The sequence below is a fragment of the Heptranchias perlo genome, unplaced genomic scaffold (genome assembly GCF_035084215.1).
Source record: "Heptranchias perlo isolate sHepPer1 unplaced genomic scaffold, sHepPer1.hap1 HAP1_SCAFFOLD_118, whole genome shotgun sequence".
NCBI lineage: Eukaryota > Metazoa > Chordata > Chondrichthyes > Hexanchiformes > Hexanchidae > Heptranchias > Heptranchias perlo.
In genome coordinates, this window is record NW_027138407.1 from 772,656 (window position 1) to 788,975 (window position 16,320).

General features: G+C 43.7%; 1 gene segment (V, D, J or C); it reads right to left on the bottom strand.

Annotated features, from left to right (window-relative positions):
- Positions 1 to 10,788: 10,788 nt before the first annotated feature.
- LOC137308023 (T cell receptor delta constant-like) overlaps positions 10,789 to 16,320 on the bottom strand; it is a 33,423-nt gene continuing 27,891 nt past the window's right edge. The window contains 2 exon segments of the C gene segment in view: positions 10,789 to 12,747; positions 16,169 to 16,279. Of these exon segments, the coding sequence occupies positions 16,170 to 16,279 (110 nt within the window).

Genomic DNA, 16,320 nt, shown 5'->3' on the forward strand with positions numbered 1-16,320 from the left:
CAGATGGTTGCTGTGGGCTGAGCCACCAGAGTGGAGATGAGGAGATTTTTTTTTAACGCAGCGTGATATTATGATCTGAAATGGACTGGCTGAAAGGGTGATGGAAGCAGATTCAATCGTAACTTTCAGAAGGGAACTGGAGAAATACTTGAACTGGAGAAAATTGAGGGTATGGGGAAAGAGCTGAGGTGAGTGGGACTAATTGGATAACTCTTTCAAAGAGCCGGCATAGGCACGATGGGCCGAATGGCCTTCTTCCGTGCTGTATGATTCTATGATATTGGAGATGATGCAAATACAAGAATTTCAATCCTAAGTAGCGATTTGCTACAGAAATCTATCAAGTTCGCTGTCCCTAAATTGATAACACAGCAATTGTTTCATACAGCACTCATATATGAAGGGTTTTGATCTTTAAATAGGGAGAAACGGTTTTCACTGGCGGGAGGAGGCACAGATTCATGAATAGAGCCCCAGCCTATTCAGTCTTTCCTGATAGGTGTAACCTGATCGGTTAGTATCGAAGAGTAAAATCCGTGAAGATTCAATTATCCAAATGCAGAATGAAATATTGAACTTGAGGAGACGTTTCTCAAACACATATGCACAATCTTTCGTTCAAAATGCACATTGTCCATAGCAACGGGCAGCCAGTAGAGGGCGCCCATCACGCGTACCACCTTACAAAAGCAGAGAGGAAACGTGCAAGAAAAGTGGAGCCACCCAGAACTGGTCAAATTAAACAAAATCTGCTTGCTAGTTATTACTTATTGGTTAGTTGCCACATAACGGAAACAGAAATCCAAATGCTATTCAGCCATCCGTCATATACTGGATAGGGAAAGCAAGCTTTCAGAAAAAGTAATTAATTCTGGGTTGTTTTAAATATTTAGAAAGGAACTGTGTGAATATCTGCCGATAACGGGGGATTGAGCGTTCCAGAGATACTGGAATAACTGCTTGCTTCACATGGGGGTTATGATTCAAATGCATTTGGTGTTAAATTGGGTAATGCTAAACGTTTATAAATCACTGGCTAGGCCGCAGCTGGAGTATTGTGTTCAATTCTGGGCACCACACGTTCGGAAGGATGTCAAGGTCCTGGAGAAGGTAGCAGGGATGAGGGACATCAGGTATGTAGAGAGACTGGAGAAGCTGGGGTTGTTCTCCTTAGAGCAGAGAAGGTTACGGGGAAATTTAGTAGAGGTGGTCAAAATTATGAGGGGGTTTGTTCGAGTAGATAGGATGGGGATGAGAGGAGATATTTTTACACAGCGAGTTCTTATGATCTGGAATGCACTGCCTGAAAGAATGGTGGAAGCCGAGTCAATACTTGCTTTCAAAAGGAAGTTGGATTTATACTTGAAAATGAGTCGTGTGGAGCATAAAACCAGGCATGGATCTGTTGGGCCGAATAGCCTGTTTCTGTGCTGTGTATTCCATGTAAAAAGAACAAAATGAGAAATTACAGGGCTGTGGAGAAAGAGCAGTGGAAGTAGGACTAATTGTGTAGTTCTTTCAAAGAGACGACACAGGCACAATGGGCCGAATGGCCTCCTTCTTCGCTGTATGATTCTGTGATTCTAAGAATTGAGCTGTTTCCCTTTTCTGCTGAGGTGCGTCACTCTACGCATTGACTGCCAATCAATGATAATACAGATAGGGCACTGTTGCACTGCGCTACTTGCAGCAGCCGAGCTCACTGCACGTTTTGTTTTGGATTAACTCTGTAAGTGCTGGACCATCATATCCGCTTTTAAGTCAGACTCTCGTACTGATAAATGAACAAACTAGAGCATGAAGTTAGATTATTTTAATGTCCTGGAAGAAAGAGCACATTTCAAAATAATTTCTTTCCTTCTTTCTCTTTTTCTCTTTCTTTCTTTCTCCCTTTCGTTCTTTCTCTCTTTCTTTCTTCCTTTCTTTCTTGATGTTTTTTCTTCTATTTTTATTTTTTTCTTGTTTTTATTTGTAGCTTACCGTTTAATTCATAATGTTTTCTGGGTGTCTTGGTGTCCAGAAAAAAAACGAAGTCGTCATGACTTTTTCTGCTTCACGGTTAAAGTAAATAACTTTATGAGAAAAGAAAGATTGAAACCGGACCTGTTTTTATGACAATGAAGAAGATCAAAAGCAGACATTTATTAAAGGCTTTAACAAGATAAATATGGGACAAAATATTACCAATGCCCGATCAGTCGAAAACTGAAGGTAGTGAATTTAATGCCACTACCAAAAAAATTCAGAATAAAATTCTTGACCCAGAGAGTGTTGAGAATGTGGAACTTGCTATCACGTGGAATGATTGAAGGGAATAGCATAGATGCATTTAGGGGGAAGCTACATAAGTACATGAGGGAGAAAGGAGTAGAAAGCATGTTGAGAGAGTGAGATGAAGTAGGGTGGGAGAAGGCTCACGTGGAGCATAAACACCGGCGTAGACCAGTTGGGCCGAGTGGCCTGTTCCTGTGCTGTAAATGCTATAACAAAACGAAGGAAGAGAATAGAGGATATTTTGAATATTCTGGCAGAAACAGTGATGGAAATAGCGATAGACTTAGTATTCACAACAAAGGAAAGCCTGCAAAAATTTTAAGCTAAACAAATAGCAGGGGGAAAGTACATGAGAAATAGGACTGGGTGGGTAGCTCTTTTAAAATTCAGAGATGCATTTAGATGAAGTTAGACAAGTATACGGGAGAGAAAGGACTAGAAGGATATGATGATAGGGTGAGATGAAGTAGGGAGTGAGGACGCTCGTGTGGAGCATAAACGCCAGCACAGACCAGTTGGGCCGAATGGCCTGTTTCTGTGCTGTATATTCCATGTAAAAAAAAACGAGAGCGGACCGAATGACCATATTACGCATTGTAAAATGCGACGAGTTTATGAAAAATGAAGAGATTGTAACTCAGAGAAGTGCTATTTCTGAAAGGACCGTACCCTAAATGAGATTCTGCTAGTTGAAATGCAAGTGAAGGTATCACATGTCACAGTGTGTCTGCTCCATATCTTGATATTATTGAAATGTAGGTTAAGCTTTCACCTGCAATGAACCAAAATGTTGAATCAGAAGGTCATGGGTTCAAGACCCATTCAAGTGACTGGAGCAATCAGGCGCTCGCCGTATACTGGATACGGAAAGCAAGCTATCAGAAAAGGTAATTAATTCTGGGTTGTTTTATACATTTGGTGAGGAACTGAGTGAATATCTGCCGGTAAAGGGGGATTGAGTAATATTGGCATAACTGCTTGCTACACATGTGGGTTATGATTCAAATACATTTGGTGCTGCATGGGGTAACGCTTCGTCAACGGATTCTAAACCTTTATAAATCACAGGCTAGGCCGCAGCTGGAGTATTGTGTTCAACTCTGGCCACCACACTTTCGGAAGGATGTCAAGGCCCTGGAGAAGATACCAGGGATGAGGGACTTCAGTTATGTGGAGAGACTGGAGAAGCTGGGATTGTTCTCCTTAGAGCAGAGAAGGTTAAGGGGAGATTTATTATAGGTGGTCAAAATTATAAGGGGTTTTGATCGAGTAGATAGGGTGGGGGTGAGAGGAGATTTTTTTTGCACAGCGAATTCTTATGATCTGCAATGCACTACCTGAAAGAATGGTGGAATCCGAGTCAATACTTGCTTTCAAAAGGGAGTTGGATTTATACTTGATAATGGGTCGTGTGGAGCATAAAAACAGGCATGGACCTGTTGGGCCGAATAGCCTGTTCCTGTGCTGTTTTTCTAAGTAAAAAGAACAAAATGAGAAATTGCAGGGCCGTGGAGAAAGAGCAGGGGAAGTGGGACTAATTGTGTAGTTCTTTCAAAGAGCCGGCATCGGCACAATGGGCCGAATGGCCTCCTTCTTCGCTGTATGATTCCATGATTCCATGAAATGAGCTGTTTCTCTTTTCTGCTGAGGCGCGTCATTCTACGCATTGACTGCCGATCAATGATAATACAGATAGGGCACTGTTGCACTGCGCTACTTGCAGCAGCCGAGCTCACTGCACGTTTTGTTTTGGATTAACTCTCTAATTGCCGGTCGTTCATATCCGCTTTCAAGTCAGACTCTCGTACTGATATAAGAAAAAACTAGAGCATGAAGTTAGGTTATTTTATTGTCCTGGAAGAAATTGCTCAATACAAAATCATGTCTTTCCTTCTTTATCTTTCTCTCTTTCTTTCTTTCTCTCTTTCTTTCTTTCTTAATGTTTTTCTTCTATTTTTATTTTTCCTTTATTTTTATATGTATCTTACCGTTTAGTTAATTATGTTTTCTGGGTGTCTTGGTGTCCAGAAAAAAAAACGAAGTCGTCATGACTTTTTCTGCTTCACGGTTTATTAGAAAAGAAAGATTGAAACCGGAGCTGTTTTTATAACAATGAAGAAGATCAAAAGCAGACATTTATTAGAGGCTTTAACAAGATAAATATGGGACAAAATATTACCAATGTCCCATCAGTCGAAAACTAAAGGTGGTGAGTTTAATACCACTACCAAAAAAATTCAGGATAAACTTCTTGACCCAGACAGTGTTGAGAATGTGGAACTTGCTACCACGTGGAATGATTGAGGGGAATAGCATAGATGCATTTCGGGGGACGCTGCATAAATACACGAGGGAGAAAGGAATAGAAAGGATGTTGAGAGAGTGAGATTAAGTAGGGTGGGAGAAGACTCGTGTGGAGCATAAACCCCGGCATTGACCAGTTGGGCCGAGTGCCCTGTTCCTGTGCTCTAAATTCTATGTAATAAATTCGAAGGTAGAGAATAGTGGATATTTAGAATATTCTGGTAGAGACAGTGATGAAAATAGTGTTAGACATAGTATTCATAACGACTTTCAAAGGAAAGCCTGCAAATATTTTAAAGCGAAACAAAGAGCAGGGGGGAAAGTACATGAAAAATAGGAGTAGGTGGGTCGCTCTTTTAAAATTCATAGATGCATTTAGATGGAGTTAGATAAGTATACGAGAGAGAAAGGACTAGAAGGATATGATGATAGGGTGAGATGAAGTTGGGAGGGAGGAGACTCGTGTGGACCAAGAACACCAGCAGGAACCTGTAGGGCCGAATGGCCTGTTTCTGTGCTGTTCATTCCATGTAAAAAAAAAGCAAGGGAGCGGACCGAATGACCATATTATGTGTTGTAAAATGTGATGAGTTTATAAAAAATGAAGAGATTGTAACTCAGAGAAGTGCTATTTCTGAAAGGACCGTATCCTAAATGAGATTCTGCTAGGTGAAATGCAACTGAAGGTATCACATGTCACAGTGTGTCTGCTACATATCTTGATATTATTGTCACGTAGGTTATGCTTTCACCTGCAATGAACCAAAATATTAAGTCAGAAGACCGTGGGTTCAACTCCCACTCCAGAGACTGGAGCAGAAAACCAATGCCAGCACTCCCGGTGCAGTATTGAGGGAAATGTTGCACTGTCTTCCCGACGAGACGTTAAACTGAGGCCCTTTCTGCCCTCCGAGATGGACGTAAAAGATCCCATGGCACTGTTTCGAAGATAAGTTCTCCCCGGTCCAATATTCATCCAACAGCTTATCTGGTTATTATCACATTGCTGTTGGAGGGATCTTGCTGTGCACAAATTAACTTCTGCGTTTCCTACATTACAATAGTGATTCCACTCCAAAAAGGTACTTAATTGGCTGTACAGTTCTTTGGGGCGTGCTGAGGTCCTGAAATCCGCCATATAAATGGGAGTTCTTTCTTTCTCTTTTAGATTTAAGTCGAAGGCCCCAAAACCCTTACTAAGTGCCATTCCCCATCTTGAAAGGAGCCGGAGAGAAGCCCAGATAAGTCAACAATAGGTGGTAAGGAGTGGCAGCATGTTGGGCCTTACAAACTCATAGACCATCGGACGAAGGGAAGAGTGTGGAGAGGACTTCCGCAGCTCACCTGCTCCTGGGAAAGAATGAGATAGTATACCATGAATCGCAGACTATAGAACCATGGAATCCAGTGCAGGGAATGGTCATTAGGTTCAATATCTCAGTCCTTGTGTTGTTTCTACATGAATCAGGGCCTAGTCGATACTTGAGGGCGCGGGAAACAGATTGAAATCCACCCAGTTAAATTTCTGCACCTACATGCTTTGCTCACTGCATGCTGGCGTAGATTTTCGCCTTTGCCCTATGGGTTCGAATCATCGCTTGGAAGGGGCACAGCAAAGGAGATTGGCCGGATTGGTTGGAACGCCCCGAACAGAACGAGCCGGATTTTTGTTCTGTTAATTTCAATGGACATACAATCAGGCGGGTTCACTTCCTGATATGGCAGGAATTACTGCCCATCCCTCGTTCCCCGAGGACATTCACAGGCAACCACATACTGTGAGATTGAATTCAGGCGTAGGTCATACCCTTTGGTGTGGGGATACCCTATCGGACGGCGGGGTGGTCCGCACGGCTGGGCCCACAATCCAGGGCTATGGAAGCCTTCTCCTCGTTGGCAGACTTCCCATGCTTCCCTCGCCCTCTGCTATTCCATTGTAACCATTTACACTTCCTTTACTTGTCCCATTACCAACTCCCCTCACCTTTGCTTACATCATCATCCCTGCTGTCATTTCATCATCTCCTGCCCCTCCACCCTCTCACGGACCTGCCCTTTTGTTCTTTCCCTCCCTCCTTTTTCCCTGGCTCTGTGTTTGCTTAAGAACTGTTCATCTCTGATATCTTCCAGTTCTGATGAAAGGTCATCGAACCGAAACATTAATTTTGTTTCTCTCTCCACATATGCTGCCTGACCCGCTGAGTGTTTCCAGCAATTTCTGTTTTTATTTCAAGTCTCCAGCGTCTGCAATATTTTGCCAATGCAGTAGGGCTCCTGAAAGCCATTAGTGGCCCATTTCGGTTATTACCACAATCCCGCTGCATTCATTGTAAATTTATCTGGTACTCGATGGTAAATTAACAGATGTAAAAAAAACAATTTGACAAATTACCAATGGTGGGATTTGTACTTACCATGTCTATATGTATTTTAAGGGGAAGGGGAGACTAGAGGGGAGGGACGGGACAATCTCACCTAAATATCTTTCATGGAAGTAGATCAACATAGAAACATAGAAAATAGGAACAGGGGTAGGCCATTTGGCCCTTCGAGCCTGCTCCACCATTCAATATGACCGTGGCTGATCCTCTATCTCAATACCACATTCCTGCTCTCTCCCCATACCCCTTGATGCCTTTTGTGTCTAGAAATCTATCCAGCTCCTTATTAAATATATTCAGTGAATTGGCCTCCACAGCCTTCTGGGGTAGAGAATTCCACAGGTTCACCACCCTCTGAGTGAAGAAATTTCTCCTCATCTCAGTCCTAAATGTCCTACCCCGTATCCTGAGACTGTGACCCCTCGTTCTAGACCCCCCAGCCAGGGGAAACATCCCTCCTGCATCCAGTCTGTCTAGCCCTGTCAGAATTTTATATGTTTCAATGAGATCCCCTCTCATTCTTCTAAACTCGAGTGAATACAGGCCGAGTCGACCCAATCACTCCTCATACGACAGTCCTGCCATCCCAGGAATCAGTCTGGTGAAACTTCGCTGCACTCCCTCTATGGCAAGTATATCCTTTCTTAGGTAAGGAGACCAAAACTGCACACAATACTTCAGGTGTGGTATCTCCAAGGCCTTGTATAACTGCAGTACGACATCCTTGCTCCTGTACTCAAATCCTCTTGCAATGAAGGCCAACATACCATTTGCCTTCCTAACTGCTTGCTGCACCTGCATGTTTACTTTCAGTGACTGATGTACAAGGACACCCAGGTCCCTTTGTACATCAACATTTCCCAATCTGTCACCATTTAAATAATACTCTGCCTTTCTGTTTTTCCTTCCGAAGTGGATAACTTCACATCTATCCACAGTATACTGCATGTGACAATTCAAATACTGTTTAAGTTAGGTGAGGCCTTGTGTGAAGTTAATAAACAGTTTGATCCAACGTATGGCCGCATTCAGATCTTACATTTAAATGTTGCTTGAGGCAATAACTTCAAAGATTTTTGAGCGATTAGAGGAGCTGGGATTGTTCCCCTTACAGCAGGGAAGGTTCAGGGGAGATTTCTTATCGGAGTTCAAAATTCTGATAGGGACAAACTTTATCCATTGTTAGGAGGGTGAGACACAGGTTTAAGATAATTGGCACAAAAAATCCAGATGGGAAATTAGGAGTTTTTCTTTAACGCAGTGACTTGTTGTGATCTGGAATGCACTGCCTGACAGGGCGGTGGAAGCAGATTCAATAATAACTTACCAAAGGGAATTGGATATAAACTTGAAAAGGAGAAATTTGCAAGGCTATGAGGAAAGAGCTGCGGGGGTGTGGGACTAATTGGATAGCTCTTTCAAAGAGCAGGCACAGGCACGATGAGCCGAATGGCCTCCTTCTGTGCTATGTGATTCTTTGATTGTCAGTAACGAACAAGTGCAGTCACATAGCAACATAGCGACGTTTTTTGATTGACTTTGGTTGCATGTCTAAATAACAGATACAATTGAAGCTTTTAAAAAAGAAATTCTGTCCCAAATCTGTGTTGCTGAGAAAGTCACTCCTTAATGCTGCTATGTTTTTATATTCTTGCTGATTGCAACATCCGCCGTCCCCTCCCCCGCCTAACTGCCACCTCGCTGCTCGAGTTTCCAGCTCACCGATTAAACCGCACTCTCTCCGTGTGTGCAAACTGACACATTCCGCGACCGTGTTCACTGAAACCGCACCTTCAACCCCATTTCCTGCTGCCCTTGGTTGCCTTGTCAACGGGGCTCTGGTTCCCCCAATCAAGAGACAGTTCCTGCGTCGTTATCTCTTAACAGTTGCTGTCGAAACACGAAGCCTGAAGTCAATTAACCCTCCTGATGCCGGGGGGTTGATTTTAAAAAACCGAACGAAAAATTAGGCCATGAACCTTGAGGCTGATCCAGTGTCACGGTCTTTTGTGCTATTCAATGATTTTAGATTAGAGTGCCGAAAGATTCAAATATAAAATTCAAAGAGATAAGGTAGCTTATTCTGTATCTTAAGGCAGTTATGCTCAACCTTTATAAATCACTGGTTAGGCGTAGCTAGAGTATTGTGACCAATTCTGGGCAGCACACGTTAGGAAGGATGTCAAGGCCTTGGAGAGGGTGCAGGGGAAATTTATCAGAATGTTACCAGGCATGAGGGACTTCAGTTATCTGGAGAGACTAGAGAAGCTGGGATTGTTCTACTTAGAGCAGAGAAGATTGAGGGGAGATTTAACAGAGGCGTTCAAAATTATGAAGTGTTCCGATAGAATGAGAGGGTGAAATTGTTTCCACTGGATGAAGTGTCGGTAACCAGAGGGCATACAGATTTAAGCTAAGAATTTAAGCTAAGTGACTGGAAGCAGAGAGTAGTGGTGAACGGTTGTTTTGCGGACTGGAGGGAGGTGTACAGTGGTGTTCCCCAGGGGTCGGTGCTGGGACCACTGCTTTTCTTGATATATATTAATGACATGGACTTGGGTGTACAGGGCACAATTTCAATTTGCAGATGACACAAAACTTGGAAGAGTAGTGAACAACGAAGAAGATAATGATAGACTTCAAGAGGATATAGACAGGTTGGTGGCATGGGCGGACACGTGGCAGATGAAATTTAACGCAGAAAAATACGAGGTGATGCATTTCGGTAGGAAGAATGAGGAGAGGCAATATAAACTAGAGGGCACAATTCTAAAAGGGGTACAGGAACAGAGAGACCTGGGGGTATATGTGCATAAATGGTTGAAGATGGCAGGGCAGGTTGAGAAAGTGGTTAAAAAAGCATACGGGATCCTGGGCTTTATAAATAGAGTACAAAAGCAAGGAAGTTATGATGAACCTTTATAAAACACTGGTTCGGCCACAACCGGAGTATTTTTCCAGTTCTGGGCACCACACATTAGGAAAGATGTGAAGGCCTTAAAGAGGGTGCAAAAGAATGATTCCAGGGATGGGGGACTTTAGTTACGTGGATAGACTGGAGAAGCTGGGGTTGTTCTCCTTGGAACAGAGACGGTTGCGAGGAGATTTGATAGAGGTGTTCAAAATCATGAAGGTCCTAATCAGAGTAGATAGAGAGAAACTGTTCCCATTGGCGGAAGGGTCAAGGACCAGAGGGCATAGATTTAAGCTGCTTGGCAAAAGAAACAAAGCTGACATGAGGAAAAACTTTTTATACAGTGAGTGGTTATGATCTGGAATGTACTGCCCGAGGGGGTGGTGGAGGCAGATTCAATTATGACCTTCAAAAGGGAACTGGATAAGTTCTTGAAAGGAAGAAATTTGCAGGGATACTGGAATAGAGTGGGGGAGTGGGACTAGCTAGATTGCAATTGCATAGAGCCGGCACGAACTCGTTGGGCCGAATGGTCTCCTTCCACGCTGCAACCTTTCTATGATTCTATGATTCTATGCTAATTGGCAAAAGAACCAGAGGGGAGATGAGGACTTTTTTTTTGACTTAGCGAGTTGTTACGATCTGGAAAGCACTGTCTGAAAATATAGTGGAAGTAATTTCAATAGTAACTTTCAAAAGGGAATCGGATACATACTTGAAAAGGAATAATTTGCAGGGCTGTGGGGAAGGAGTAGAGGAGTGTTACAAATTGGATAGCTCTTTCAAAGACCCGGCACAGGCACGATGGGCCAAATGGCCTCCTCCTGTGTTGTATCATTCTATTTTGACTAAATGTCTTAATATGTTTATTCCCATTGCGTTATAAATGGGAAAATGGATCGAAACCACACATCATTCAAGTTATCAAATTTATTGAGAATTCATTGCGATACAGCCAAAAGATACATTGGTAGGTATATTAACTCAAAACAAATGTGATTAATCTACATGTTAACACCTATCTGCGAAATAACATGAATGCATTGAACACATCCTAGATTTTTGTTTAGCTAAGCTTCAGGCAAAATGTTCTAAAACACACGCTCCTTTTGGTAAAAAGGTATAATCGCAGAACAAAAATATATGTACAGCGTTCGTTGTGTTGCTGCTAACCATTTAGGCTCAGAAATTCAAAGCAGATTTTCGGCCTGGATGTAAAGCACAGCTTGGGCGCAGCACAAGAACGAAAATCTGGCGTCCAGGCGATGCCATGGGGGTAGAAAATCATCCTGGGCGGTAGAGTAAAACGGGCGGTATCGCATCGGCCGCCCATTGTATGATTCGCCTGATATTCAACTGCATTGCAGTCAATGGAACTGAATACCGCCCGTTTTACGCTACCGCCCAGGATGATTTTCGTAAAACGGGCGGTATTCAGTTCCATTGACTGCAATGCAGTTGAATATCAGGCGAGTCATACAATGGGCGGCCGATGCGGTACCGCCCGTTTTACGCTACCCGCGCAAGTCGAATTTCTTGTGTCTGAGTGCTAAAGACAAACATCGGTGTTACTATATACAAAAATAATGTAAGAAGTACAGGCCTTTAACCTGCGTGTCTCATCATTTCATAGAGTTATTTCTAACCTAATAACGCAGTTCTTGCCATGGCTGTTTGACAACCAAACTCCTCTCCCTCCTGCTCCTGCAGCATTGGAAAGATCAGTGGAATAGCCGGAAAATGACCTTTCTTTCAGGTACCTGAAGCCCCAGGGCAGGCCAGAAGCATCAATTCGCTGCTGCTCAGCTGATTTGCGCTCGGTTTATGTGACCACGTGTGCCTGAGAAACTGGGCACAATGTTATGAGCCACACTGCCCCGCTGAACAGGCGCAATTGGAGGAGACTCGCATTTCAGTACTGGAGGGAGGCCAATTTTCGTGGGGGGGGACTTGTTCGGACACAGGGTTCAATGGGGCGAACATAAACGATTGCGGATATTTGGGTGCATTGTAGTCACGAGCGTAACTCATTTACGACCAAATTTCAGCGATTTTAACATCTGTTTTAACTTGTTTGCACCCAGATTGTCTCGGGGCAAACCAGGAGGAAAATCTGGCCGATAAGCATCCTGGGAATTATTTCCTCTGATTGTTAATTTCGTAGGGCACATTAGCCAATAGCGAACAGACATTACCTTCTCTCCATGTTTACCATACCCCAAATGCAAGGCGAACAAAGACAATCTCTTCCTCTAAATGGTAAAGTCAGAGCGACATTAAAACCTGAACGAGAAAACAGCTCTGGGAAATGCACCTGGCGCTCTTAAATTATATAAAATATATAATCACATTTAAAATAACTTTCAGAGAAAAAGGAACATATTTGCAGGGCAATGGGGAAAGAACGAGGGTGTGACCAATTGGATAGCTCTTAAAATGAGCCGACACAGGGACGATGGGCCGAATGGCCTCATTCTGTGCTGTAAGATCCTAAGTAAAGCATATAAAATTATATATGTATTTCAATCTAAAATGCTATTTTAAAATAGTTCTTTTGACTCATCCAAGCTTAAAAACATAATTATGAGCTCTACCTATTTAAATCTATGATGTTCGTGCATGTCATTGATTTGTTTACCTAGTAAATGCAATATGGCTTCATCGAAACTATGACTATAGAATCAATGTGTCACAGAAAGTGGACAAAAGTTACCTAAAGGAGAAAGTCTTAACAGTGGCGACAGCAGAGAATTAGCCACTTAAAAGCAGCTATATTGAATTGAGCTAAGCTATGTCAGCAGAACTCGATGTCTCGGGCCTTGAATTCCCAGTGGGTTGTGTTCAGACTTGAATCCATTTCACCGGAGCAAATTCCTGTTTGAATAAAAATACCAGTAGTAATGACTGCAATATAAGAAGTGACATCGAATAGTGTGCCACTAAAGCGCAAGTTTAATCTTCATTCGGATTTTAGATGATGAATGTATTGCTGTCTCTAACTCTCTAGCTTGAAAAATTGTGCTGTGCCAATTCTAAAACACTCCATATCGCTTTCCTCTGTTCTTCTACCTAAATTTTAAGGGACCAGGTAATTAATTTCATGCTAGAGCCTGCAAACAGAGAGAGACCCGAATTTCGTGCCACAGGACAAAGCAGCCCGCTTGATTGGCACCCCATCCACCACCCTAAACATTCACTCCCTTCACCACCGGCGCACAGTGGCTGCAGTGTGTACCATCCACAGGATGCACTGCAGCAACTCGCCAAGGCTTCTTCGACAGCACCTCTCAAACCCGCGACCTCTACCACCTAGAAGGACAAGAGTAGCAGGTACATGGGAACAACACCACCTGCACGTTCCCCTCCAAGTCACACACCATCCCGACTTGGAAATATATCGCCGTTCTTTCATCGTCGCTGGGTCAAAATCCTGGAACTCCCTTCCTAACAGCACTGTGGGAGAACCTTCACCACACGGACTGCAGCGGTTCAAGAAGGTGGCTCACCACCACCTTCTCAAGGGTAATTAGGGATGGGCAATAAATGCTGGCCTCACCAGCGACGCCCACATCCCATGAACGAATAAAAACAAAACCTTGTGGGTAAGTATGGAACATAGGAGTAGTCTATTCTGCCCCTCAAGCCTGCTCCACCATTGAATGAGATCATGGCTGATCCGTACCTGAACTCCATTTTCCCGCCTTAGCTCCATATTAATTGCTAGCCTTACCTGACAGAAATCTATCTATCTCAGCCTTTAAAACTCTATTGACCCCCAGCATTCACAACCTTTTGTGCGAGAGACTTTCAGATTTCGACTGCCCTTTGTGTGAAATAAAGCTTCCTGATTTCACTCCTAAATGGCTTAGCTCTAATTTTAAAATTATTTCTTCTCGTTATTGATTCCCACACCAGAGGAAATAGTTTCTCTGCATCTAATCTATCGACTGCTTTTAACATTTGAAACCCCTCGATCAGATCATCCTCCCCCACAATCTGCAACCTGACCTCTTAACCTGTCGTCAGGAATGGGGAAAAGTTAGAAATTAACAGAGTGAAGTAAGTTTTTTAAAAATCAGATGAGCAAGATGTAGCTGGTGGGATGAATATGTTCGGTGTTGGGACTTCGTAGACGTGCGTGATTTGGGCATAGGCATGAAGGACATAGCACATTTGCTGACCATACGATTTGGGGAGTGGAGACTTGGTGGGAAAGAATGGAACAGATTGCATGAGGACCTATGTGAACTCGAACGTGTTTGGGGAAAAGGAATCTAAAATGGAATTATATTCCGAATTACAATAGAGCAGATAAACCGATAGGTGAGGTGAGAGTAACTACCCTTGACATCAAGGCAGCATTTGACCGAGTGTGGCACCAAGGATCCCTAGTTCAGTTCCATTCGCAACACCTCAGATAATGAAGCAGTCCGTGCCAGCATGCAGCAAGACCTGAACAACATCCAGGCTTGGGCTGATAAGTGGTAAGTAACATTTTTGCCAGACAAGTGCCAGGTATGACCATGTCCAACAAGAGAGAGTCTAACTACCTCCCCTTGACATTCAACGACATTACCATCGCCGAATCCTCCACCATCAACATCCTGGGGGTCACCATTGACCAGAAACTTAACTGGACCAGCCACATAAATACTGTGGCTACAAGAGCAGGTCAGAGGCTGGGCATTCTGCGGCGAGTGACTCACCTCCTGACTCCCCAAAGCCTTTCCACCATCTACAAGGCACAAGTTCAGGAGTGTGATGGAATACTCTCCACTTGCCTGGATCAGTGCAGCTCCAACAACACTCAAGAAGCTCGACACTATCCGGGACAAAGCAGCCCGCTTGATTGGCACACCATCCACCACCCTAAACATTCACTCCCTTCACCACCGGCGCAAGTTGGCTGCAGTGTGTACCATCCACAGGATGCACTGCAGCAATTCCCCAAGGCTTCTTCAACAGCACCTCCCAAACCCGCGACCTCTACCACCTAGAAGGACAAGGGCAGCAGGCACATGGGAACAACACCACCTGCACTTTCCCCTCCAAGTCAGACACTATCCCGACTTGGAAATATATCGCCGTTCCTTCATCGTCGCTGGGTCAAAACCCTGGGACTCCCTACCTAACAGCACTGTGGGAGAACCTTCACCACACGGACTGCAGCGGTTCAAGAAGGCGGCTCACCATCACTTTATCAAGGGCAATTAGGGATAGGCAATAAATGCCGGCCTTGCCAGCGACGCCCACATCCCATGTACTAATAAAAAACAAAGATCCAGGGACTGGAGGTCGACGGGTAGTAGGGATAGTGTCAGGAATCACCCAACAACAATATGGAGCTCTTTTAACGTAGTGAAAGGCGCTTCACCTGAGAGTTATCAAACAACATTTGACACTGAGATACATAAGGAGATATTAGATCAGGTGACCAAACGCTTGGCCAAAGGGGTAGGCTTTGGGGACCATCTTCACGGAGAAGGAGAGAGGTAGAAAGGCGGAGAGAATTATGAAGGGAATTACAGAGCTCACGGGCTAGACAGCTGAAGGCACGGCCGCCAATGGTGGGGCGAAGGGAGTGGGGGATAAACAAAAGGTCGGAATTGGAGGAACGCAGAGTTTTCGGAGGGTTGTCGGGCTTGGTGAGGTTACAGAGATCGGGAGGGGTGAGGCCAGAGAGGGATATGAACAAAATGATATGCTAAACAAGAGGGATCATCATACCAAGTGGCTGACGAATAACGTGTACAAAGCGTTAGTTGGTGCTCAGCTGGAGTGTTGTGTGCACCTGTGGGCATTTTGCTTTAAAGGGGGACATTCAAGCAATTAAGAGTTGCAATCGAAAATAAATGGACTGACAAAGGCATAAACGGCTTTACTGATGAGAGACTTGGGAAAATTGAGGCTTTACTCATTGGGCCACAGAAATGTTCCAAATCTGGACAGATTTCAGAAAACAAAAGGGTTAAAATGCAACTTCGATGGGGTGCAAAATGGGCAGTAGAGGGATCGGTTGATCATTATGCTACAAGGGAAAGGAAAATCGATTGGGTGCATAAGCGGAGGCCGATACCGGACCGGCCGTTTTGCACCACCGTCGAAGTTGAATTTTACACCCAAATAGTACAGGACTATTTTCACTGTCTGGTGTAAGAGTGACGTTGCGGATCGGCTGCCTGTTACAGCAATGGGAATCAAGAGGCTTTACTCTATTGGTTACCATGTTTATTATTGACAATATTGTTCATGACAATCTATATTTTTGCATGTGCATTGAGGTGATCAATCTTACCTTAAAATAACCACACTCTGGCCGTCAGCAGGACATTGAAGGCAACGCTCTTAAAAAAGAGAACTCTCAATCCCAACACCGTCAAAGACAGAAAATTTGCCCTCGGTAGATCTGTAATAATTATCAAATTAAAGCATTGATTTAGTTAAACA